The sequence below is a fragment of the Hyalella azteca genome, unplaced genomic scaffold (genome assembly GCF_000764305.2).
Source record: "Hyalella azteca isolate HAZT.00-mixed unplaced genomic scaffold, Hazt_2.0.2 contig11554, whole genome shotgun sequence".
Taxonomy (NCBI): domain Eukaryota; kingdom Metazoa; phylum Arthropoda; class Malacostraca; order Amphipoda; family Hyalellidae; genus Hyalella; species Hyalella azteca.
The window spans coordinates 1,097-12,186 of NW_025941547.1; the positions used below are offsets into that span (position 1 = coordinate 1,097).

Below are 11,090 nucleotides of genomic sequence, written 5' to 3' on the forward strand. Positions count from 1 at the left end.
ACTACTTCTGGCAGATCATTTATAAAAGCAACGAACAAAATAGGCCCCAGGACGCTTCCTTGTGGCACGCCACTGCGCACTGATGCCCAGTCTGACACGGTTCCGTTAATACTGATACGTTGTCGTCTACCTACTAGAAAATCTCGGATCCATTGGAGTACGTTTTCCTCAATTCCCAAAGACTTCACTTTACGCAACAGCCGCTCATGCGGAACTCTGTTAAATGCTTTGGCAAAATCGAGGTACAATGCACCCACTGGCTCCCTTTCGTCCAGCAGGTGAGTCTAATCGTTCAACGTAGATAATAAGTTAGTGGTGCAGGATCTGCCGGCAATAAAACCATGTTGACAATCTGATATGAGATGGTGAGCAGTCAAGTGATCGATAATCCTATCGAGGCGTTGATATCCTAGATCGAGGCGTCGATATCCTAATAGGCTTTTAGTGATTATGATAGTAAGGAGCCGAATACTTCCTGTCAAGAAAGGCTGGCGACGTGTGTTTCTGAAAATAATGCTAGCAGTTGATTTATGTGGTGTTCCTGAGAATGAGGCTGTGTTGAGGAATTGAGGTTTGTTGTATTACGTGTTTTGCTGTTTCAGTATAAATTTGGTGGGTATTCTGGGTGTCTATGTATCTTTTCGTTTATTTTTATATGACGTCTTCTTTCCTATATGGACGATACGAGTCATAAGATCATGCTGGCAAGTGTTATGTGATATTGGTTTCAGTTGGGGCATTGTTTGTGTGTGGCATTGCATACATGTGTGGGATGGTATTCGAATTAACAGCACTTGTAGCAGATGAGAATGTGAGTGTGTTTGTTTCTGTTCGGACTGTGTGGAGTGTGTGTGAATGTGAGTGTGTTTTTTTCGGTTCGGACTGTGTGGAGTGTGTTCGGAGTGTGTGTGAATGTGAGTGTGTTTGTTTCTGTTCGGAGTGTTAAACATGGACTGGAGAGGCTGTCGTTGAGGATGCTTTGTATGCTTTGTGTTCGTCGTGATTATCTTGATCACGTGAATAATTGCTTTTTCTTCACTACCACGTTATCCTGGATCCAGCTTTGCAGTCTTGGGATTTAGTTTTTGATTTCTGTCTAAGTCTTCATGTCCCTGTATTTGTCTATTTATCATTCGAACAGCATTGGTAAATAGAATAATAGGTTGCAAGTTGATTCTTCGGAATCTATCAGTAACTTCATCGGTTGCATTCTATATGTTAAAGATTTCGGTTAATCTGGTTGACTTAGTTGGGATGGTTAGAAGTAAGATGATGGAGATGAAGGCAGACGATGTCGAGAAGAAAAGTTAGCGCCCTAAGCCATTTGGGGCATTCCCATCTGGTTCGGGTCGTGATCGAACCTATCGGGGGCTTGGAAACTGATGGTTGGGAGAGTGAAGAACTTCAGTCGTATAAAAAATATTATGTTAGAAACAGGGGCACGGAGAAGAATAAGTCACACTTTTACAGTGACGCGCATTTTCTCACGAGAGGAAGCTTACCTTGGATCACAACAACCACACAGAAATTTTAATTCAGAAAATATTCAGATCGGCAGCTTCATATTCATTCAAAATATTCTGAACGGGAGCCACGCTTTGTCAAGTTAGTGTAAAATTATTTCTTGCGCCAATAATTCTGAAAGACGCTAAGCAATTCTAGAATTATTAAACCGATGTGCTTTTTCATGGAGGCTGGCTGCAAATTTTACGATAGCTAGGTCTAAATTGCTGGACGTTAGTTGGGATTATGAGATTCCGTTTGCAGATGGGCATTGTTGGTCACCATTCATCTCCCATCCTCCGCCAAAATACTTTCAAACAACCTCACAGACAGAACACTATCCACAATAATACGTAATCACATAGGTCCTGCACTACAAATCCACACAGGTGTCCCCCAAGGGACTTGTCTCTCCCTCACTTTATACAGCTTTTTTACCCACAACCTCCACCGCTATTCCCAAAACAGACTACATAGCTTTTTACAGATAACAAAAATAACCACAGGACGTTACCCACACTACCACGCAGCAGTACAAACATAACACGCCATACAACAGATCAACACCTTCGAAGATAAATAGCTCATTAGGATAAACAAATAAATCATCTCGTCATTGGGCAAAACTCTAATATATGTATTGTCTATAACATATTAGGTGAAATATCGATGTTTTTATAGATCAAATTCACTATCCATACGCGTACATTAAGGATCAGTTTTAGAATGGCATTTCACCACACACGGCTCTAGCGCTTGAATAGCAAACTAAGAAGCATAAGAGGCCCTTACAAATCTACACTAAAAACACAGATACAGGTAAAATACACAGATTTTACCATCTCCCACCCAACATAAAACGCATTTTATACCTCTCATTTGTCAGATCATCGCTCATTTACCCCCGATACAGGTACACACCTAATCAAAAACAGCCATATCCAAACTGCAGACAGTACAAAACTAAGCAACTCGATTCATTGCAAACACACACTGGTCCGGCTTCCTATCCATTCAAACACTGCAAGAACAATGCAACATTCCAACAATAAACACAGTCTTTCACCAATGAGCACGCAAATTTTTGTCCACCATAAAAATATATGATCCCCAACTCTTCAATTAACTCACATTCCCACCAGACGTCATAGCAGAACAGCGCAGGTGATTCAAAAGCTCCAAGTTACATACACTAGATCCCCCATCTCCACCTACGTACAAATAACTACTCAGCAGACCATCCTGTACCCGGACTGCAGTTTTTTAATCGCGTTTGGGTTTAGCCGGTCCCACAACAACCCACATTATCCAAGACACTGCTGAAAGCACGTTTCGCCTGGTCGGCAGTCACAACCTGGGGCCGTATTATTAAAATTTCGTAAGTACACAAAATTGACTTACGAGTGGCGTAAGTACTGACTTGATGACGTTACTCTAGCGGTGGTATTATCAAAACATTTGCGCGGGAAGATACGTAACGTAACTACGCCTGCTCGGAGATGTCGCAAGTGGAGTTTCAACCTATTTCTTCCATTCTTTGACATCCCATTCTATTCCAGTTACACCATGTATAGTCATTAACCAATCATCGCTTATTTTGTTATCCATTTACTCACCCTCGTGTTTCACAGGTACATCTTTCGCGCCCAACGCTCATCATTCATTCTTTCTAGTCGGTACTTTATATCTCTGCCAACCATAATATTTTTAGCTCCGTACACAAATTACTTCTTCAACTCACGTTGTTGCGTGGGGAAAATTACGCTGATGGACTGAAATTACTCAAATAAAGTGTCCCACAATAAATACGAGACCGATGACCTACCGAATCACTGCAATGCTTAGAAGCTAGTTGCCGAAATGATAGCTTGAAAAAATAGCACAAATTCGACTGAACCCTCTGAGTCTCGTGCGACTCACCATCATCATCATCATTATCACCACCATCGTCATCTCATCTTATGGAGATAATTATAATAATAAAATAAAAAAAGAATAAATAGGGCAGTGCAAAGAAATGGTGATTATGTAAAAACCCTTTCATCACCCACCCGCTTAAACCATATGGTTCTTAACCTGGGTTCGATCGAACCCCAGGGGTCCGGTGAGTCGTTTTCAGGGGTTCGACGGCAGGGTGGTGGAGTTAACATCATCGAAGCGGAAGAAAATCTGGGGTCTTTCAAAAAACTACAATTATGGAAACGACGAACAGAGAATGATAATTTTGTTAACTTTCCCCTGTTGGATGACTAGCTGTAAGTAAGATCGAGGACGTGTCCGGTACCGGAGACATTTCTGTACCCAGGGAACTGAAGCAAGCAACTGCAATGCACTTAGATGAGCTCGCAAAGTCTCTCGGATACTTCCCCACCACAATCTCTTACCCAGCATGGGTGAAACATCCGTTCACGTTTAGTGTTGCGACCGCAGATGTGAATGCTGAATACCTGGACAAAATCTTTGGACGGCAGGAGAGCGAGAGCCAGTTTCAACAGCAACTCTTCAAAACAACAACGCTCTTAACGTTTTGGTGTCTCCAAATTGTTGCGTACCCCCTTATTGCGAAGAAAGTTCTTGATATTCTCATACAGTTTGTTACAACATATCTTTGCGAGCAGTCCATTTATGATGGTAAACATCAAAACGAAAAAAAGTAACCTACTTTGTTGCGAAAATGATTTGAGAGTGGCACTTGCGCAGGTGAAGCCGCGCATTCCTGAAACTGTCGGACTGAGGCAACAACAAAAGTCACATTGATTTGCAATAAATATTCATTTTGTTTTTGTTCTGTGCGAAATTTATGTTGTGTAGGTTTTTTTCTTTCAACAAAGTGATTTTGTGCGCAAATAATGCATGGATCAGTTCATGCAGTTACACAGTATATAGTTATATAGTATAGAAATATGTTTTGAATAAAAAAATACATTTTATTTTTCCACCTACGAAGGGTTCGATGAATGCATGTATATGGAACTTGCATGGTTCGGTACCACCAAAAAGGTTAAGAACAACTGGCTTAAACCATCCAAAGCCCTGACGGATTCCCCCTCTCCACAACCCCAGCCAAGCCCCACCCACCAACGACCAACCAAATCGTGCACAATGCACTTTTTTCATATCCCCCTCTATTTTTTTCAATTTCTTCTTTCTCTTCCTGGACACTCAGTGCAGTTCTTGTTCTCTCGATTTTTTTCCTAGGGGCACCGCAACAACAACAACAACGTTTAGTGGGGGACGATCATTACACTCTGGGCTATTGGCTTCAGTATATGGTGATGTGAAGCTCTTAATAGCAAAAAAAAAAACAAGATGATGTCATAGGCTGGTTACTAGCGGCAAGCTTAATAATACACAGCTGATTGGTGGCCTTACGGATATATCATTATTGTTATTCTTAGAAGCATTTTGCGTGGTATTCCAACGGGAAAAATTCAAGTTTAGTTCGTTTTTTCAAACGAACTAAAAAACAGGATATTAGCAAAAAAGTTTCCTTCTGTCCTGTTTTTCTGTGCAATTGGATAATCATCTGCAGAGCAGCGCCATTCCGATGATGAACTGAAAAAAGCAGCGGTTGTCTTCTTCTTTAGCGACGGCATACACAAGTTGTTCCCAAAAGACGATAAATGCGTCAACACTTATCCGAATTATGTAGAAAAGTAAAGTATGGCCTTTCAATTGAATGAATTATTGTTGGAAAAAGCACGTTTGTAGTTTTTTATGGCAAAACGGTCGGTACACTGTTAGAAAAAACGGTGAAAAAACGGTCCCACTGGCGTTCTAGTGGCCGGCCGCCCCGTGAAAATAAACTGTTGCGCCGTTTTTATCAGATGTTTTACGGGTTTCTAGTGTTAAATTGGAATAAAAACGGCGACACGGTGTTTCTTTTCACGTGCCGACCGGCCACTGAAACGCCGGTATAATACCGTTAACGGTAATTTTTCTAACAGTATATTATTATTAGTAGTATTGTTATTAGTATTGTTTTGATGCATAGCTTTAATTCGACCTTTCTCGAATTTCTGTTATTCAGTACCTTTATTCAATTATTGTTATACGACCGTTACGGTTGGTTGAATGTCTGGGTCACTGAAAGCTTTGTTTTAATGTTTATTGAATGAACCCTTGCAACGTAAAAACATTCAAAACCTCTTCAACATCCTGATCGTTTATGATCCAAGCACAAACACGCTGAAACAGCCAAATGCATGTGAATAGAAACAATAATTTCTGGGCGCAATCCTTCATTCAATAATGCGACATTCTTGTACAAGAGCTGAGGACGGCGCAGTATTTATAAGGCAGTCTCAGACACGGAGCGCCTCACTTCGACCCAAACTCTGGTGATGTGAGGGACGAGTTTCGACGTGAGTCCCTCGCATCCATTGCAGCTTGCTGTGTGCGGCACATTCGGTGATGTTTATACTACGCACGCAGCTTTGTGAGCCTCAAAAACGAATCCTTCATTGTTAAATTGGTAACAGCAAGAAAAGATCTGGTGTTTACTGCTGCTGCTCAATTGCGTGGTTATAGCCAAAGGTTCAAGCAAGTGACAATGGAATAAAATACTTATTGCTATGTAACTAAGTGGCCATTTCGAGTGTCAACAGTACCACATTTTCTGGATAATTTTTATTCTTATAGGTGCGAAAACTTGGATAAAGTAACATGTTATAATGGTCATTTAATTGAACGAGTTAAAAAACCATTCGAATGTATACATAGACAATCTCTAAATGTTCATTTCCCCATACGCCAAACAAATAACACTCTTCCATTGTATACCAATGCACTGGACCATTGCAACCATTCTTTCGATCGAAATTTTGCATTTCATAACGTAGCCGCACCAGCCATAGATGTCTAAGAAATATTTTCTCTCAATCTTTATTTCTAAATCACTCGAACCATCAGCCCTCTTTTTTGCTCCTCGTTAATTAATTATTAATTAATACTTGGTGAACTAAAGTTTGCAATTTGCACAAATATATGCGTGTTAAGTTAGTAGTTAAATATATGTACGATAAATAAATGTTTTGGCACTTATATACTGTTTATGTTTCAACGATAGTAATAATGCCAATCAATAATATTCGTGAAAGTTGAGTCAATCATCTAATCAGACTACTACCTGTTTTTGATTTAACAGGAATAAATTATTATTAAACGTCATTAACCTATTGTTGGAGCAAATTCTGTTCATTTGAATCATGCTACGAAACTCAATCAATTGAAGGCATCTCCGTAAAGTGAAATAACACGTAGTTGATGTCTGAATATTTTTGCATCAGGTTTACAGTGCCATATAATTTTTGATTATCTGACATATGGCTTCAACTTATGAAACTGAATAAGCCTCATTATAAAGATCTAAATCAATTTGCGAGGATCGGGTTGAACCCATTTCCTGCAGTATAAATTTGAGCCCAGCAGCGAATTGTAAAGATAAGTCTAGGAATTTATCTTGCTTAGGCGTGAACAATGAGCATGTACACTTGTACAGAATACACGTTAATTTAATCAGGAGAAATTTTCAATTTGGATGATCGCAGCTGGAATATTTGAGTAAGCCAGCCAGGCTATATACATGAGCTCAAGACATCACTCAAAAAATTTAACCCTCAATAGCCGTATGTCACTCTCCTGGAAAAAGATTTAAACTTAAATTATACGTAGACTATTGAGTATAATTTATAGCAATTTTTTTCATTATCCCCGATTCTGCGAGAGTAACATAAGTTTGTGTGAAGCAATTCCTTGTGGTATCGAATCGATAGCTTGTCATCAAATTCGCTCCGTATGTCAAGCAGTTCCAAAATTCTTGCTATAGCATTTTTTCATTTTCTAGCTTAATCCTTACAATTCGTCGCAGAACTCATATTTATACTGTCGGAAATGGGTTCAGTGCTATTCTTGTAAATTGAATTCTTGTGAGTGATCAAGGCTTGCATTACGCAAGTGACGTGCATGTATATCTGGTAGCTGACGATTCTAAATCTTTAACCAGCATCCGTTCTGCTGTAACCAGCATCCGTCCTTCGTAATCCAAGTTAATTTTACTTAATATCAGGTTATCAGTATCCATGATTATGAGTGAATTCATGATTTAGATTGAATTATGTTGCATTCATGTCGAAGAAAGGACTAAACGATCTGTTGAATTGCATGAAGCATTGCGAAATTCGATGAGTCATTTGTTGCGTTCTCAAATAATCGTCTAAATTATGTAAAGAGTAAAGTTTCTGATTTTTTCAACCATACTTATTCCTCGGATAACATTTGTTTTAATCGTCGCTTCAACTAATAAATCAAACAAAATTAAACTGAAAATCTCTTTAGCATAATTTTTGTATTATTTTTATCATTTATTTTTAATGGAGTATTTTCTTGTCGTATAACATCAGGAAATGATACGTAACGAACATTTGTTTACGTTCCAGATGTCTGCATTCTGGCAGCTCGTCTTAGCAGTTGCTTGCGTCTCAAACCTTACTTTGGGCTCCAATGTCATTCACAACAGAAGCGAAAAAAACAAATTTAATGATCAAACCTCACACTGGGAAATAAATTATGACAAAAATGTCCCCTACTCACCTACGGGAGATAATACTGAGCTCCTCTACTCGGCCCTTCCCAAGAAAGCAAGACTCGCATCATACAAGCACTCCTTGAAAACTGCAACTCCAAGCAAACAATGGCCCCTGGCACCACCCAACAGATTAAATTTTTCGACTGACTCTTCACATGTAGTACACTTTGAAAGTGACTTCTCATCACAAATCAATGACGACTCTAGCGGATTTTTCAATGTATCTTATTTTGGGAATACCTCATTAGCAATTGCGCCTCTGAACAAGCTTCGACATGACACTTCCAACTATGATGCATCCGAAGCTGCACGTCATCGACAGCTGTTACGGCATACCCTGGAGGGTCTGAGTTCACTAATGTTGAAATTAAACATTATAGGCAAATGCTCAGTCTTCACAGTTGATGAAGTTAAGAACTCAACAACAGAAATAATTGATCATATTTTCGTAAAACGTACAGAAAATGACATTAACAGTTCCAACAACATTTGGAAAACAAGGAAACATCCAGTGCGCAGGGCATTGAGTAGATTAGTAACAGCTAATTGGAATGAAATGGAAAGTTGCGATCATAGCATTACCATCTTGTCAATGAGAGAGCAATACGAAGCAATCATCAACAAACTAGACGACGATTTAAAAGCTTTCTTTTTCAAGCAGATTCATCCATTATTTCAGTACATGGAGTCGGGAGGTTATACAAATTTTGAAAAGCTAATGCCGATTGCTCATTTTATTTGCGAGAAAACTCTTTCCCTGAAAGACTCAGAAGCAGAGCAGTGCGAAGAAGACTTTTTGTCACTTACAACCAAAGTCTTAGGTGAGAACTTTAATTAAATCATCTAATATTACCGGAAAAAGCGTGTGATCCGTTGCAGTTCCGTTGAGCCGTACGACTGTTGTAAACGACCGTAACTTGCGCACATATTTACGGCTGTACGTTCCGCAACCGTACCGCGGCTGTCACCGCGCGTTGCAGCCGTATTTCAAGTGGCCGTACTGCAGCTGTACCGCGCGCCTCTCTTCACAGTTGCACTTTCTTCGTAACTGTCATATCTCGTTGATATATGTAGATGTCTCACGGCCAGTCTGGCCGTAGGTTGTTTTACAACGACCGTACTTCAGAGTAGTGGCGCAGTCTTCATCGTCGATGATGTTACTTTGGGCTCAATGCGGTGCTTCGGCGGTTGAAGATGAATGTAATCGTACCGCTTCTTCTTGATGGAAATCGTGACCGTATCGTACTGATGATTTTTGGTGTAGAGCTCGAAACTTAGATCTTCTGATGACGTGCGTTATTATCGTTGTACAACTCGTGGTTTCTCGCGAGGTCTCACGACTGAGTCGCAGCCGTAGTGTTGATGTTGACCGTATAATATGTTGAAGTCGTAGCCGTCCATTGTATTTGTTTGACGCACTCACAGGAATCGTAACTGCCTCGGTGAGTCTAAGTTTCTCGCAAGTCGCGACCGTCAATGTTCGAAAACGGTAACACCGCGGCCTCACGGCCGCAGCCGTCACGCCCGATAACTGCAGACCGTACGTGCGCGACGGTCAACTCCTTAGAACCAACAACCCTTGGCGCGAATTTCTAAGGTCCTTATATACGCTAGTGTCGCACACACTTAAGCCTAACCCTCGAGAGACGCTACATTCCTTCGAATGGAATTTCCCTCACAACGCTCGTTCAATGTTTCCCACGGTCTCGAAACAACCGCGCCGCCGCATTCTTAGCATTTTTAACATCTATGCATAATACATGTTCAATATTACCTATGTTCAATATTACCTACTTTATTCAGTCCTATAGAATAGAATAGAAGTGTCGGCATTGAAGACATAGGCCCATGGCCTGTTGCCGATTCTTTTACTTTTTGTGACTTGATTCACAAGGGATCCGGCCTTTGGAAGCCGATTTTTCAATAACTGACGATTGATTGAGATAGCTGCTGTACTTATTGCATGGTCCGTAAGTTGCTAGGCATTTTAAGACAACATATGTTCCTGCATAGCTTCGTCTAGTCTGCTTTTGAAGGCATTCATACTCGAAGCGTCAACGATGCTATCAGGGAGGCTGTTCCACATGTCGGTGACTCGAAGCGAGAATAAATGTTGTCGCATGGATGTGTTACAGCGCAGTTTCTTTAGTTTATAGCCGTGGCCCCTGGTGTTGGTTCATGTTTCAAATTTTAGTAATCCTCCTGGGACCTTGCATAAGCCATGGGTATACTTGTATGCTTCAATGAGGTCACCACGTAGACGTCGATAACTGAGGCTTGGAAGCTTCATTATCTTTAATCTTTCCTCATAGATAGGACTTGCCTTTCAGGCCCGGAATGATCATTGTTGTGCGTCTTTGCACACTCTCTATTAGATTTTTGTCCTTTTCAAGTTTCGGTGACCACACGACGTTCCCAAACTTTAGGTTCGGGCGCACGATAGCAACAAACAACTGCTTCATCGTTTCTGCATCTAGGAACTCGAAAGAAGTTCTGATCGGACCAAGTCGTTTATTGGCTTTATTGACTTGACCTTCAATGTGCTTAGAAAATTTCAACTCATTGTCGATATTAACTCCTTAATCTTTTTCCGTTGTCGACTTCGTCATCATCACTTAGTCGTTGCAACCGTGTCTTCTCATTCTGTTATCTTGCTGTTCACTATTCTTGCCAAGGTGGATTACTTTACATTTGTCAGCGTTAAAACGCAGCTGCCACTTATCAGCCCAATCAACCAGCCTGTCAAGATCACCTTGCTAACTGTACTTTTTGCGACGTATTCTGCACTGTATTATAAATTTTTGTGTCGTCAGCACACATCGAGCACACGCTAGACACAGCTTCTGGCAGATCGTTTATAAACGCAACGAATAAGGCCCGAGAACGCTTCCTTGTGGCACGCCGCTGCGCACTGAAGCCCAGTCTGATACGGACCCATTAATACTGACACGTTGTCGTCTCCCTACTAGAAAATCTCTGATCCATTTGAGTACATTACTCT

At 40.6% G+C, this 11,090-nt stretch overlaps 1 protein-coding gene across 1 annotated transcript; it reads left to right on the plus strand.

Annotated features, from left to right (window-relative positions):
* Positions 1-5,955: 5,955 nt before the first annotated feature.
* Positions 5,956-8,924, plus strand: LOC108674162 (the record flags this gene model as incomplete). The annotated part of the gene is given in 2 exon segments (XM_018162072.1): positions 5,956-5,977; positions 7,941-8,924. A coding segment is annotated over 1 exon segment (984 nt), but the record flags the coding sequence as incomplete, so codon positions are not given.
* Between the last annotated feature and the right edge of the window lie 2,166 nt (positions 8,925-11,090).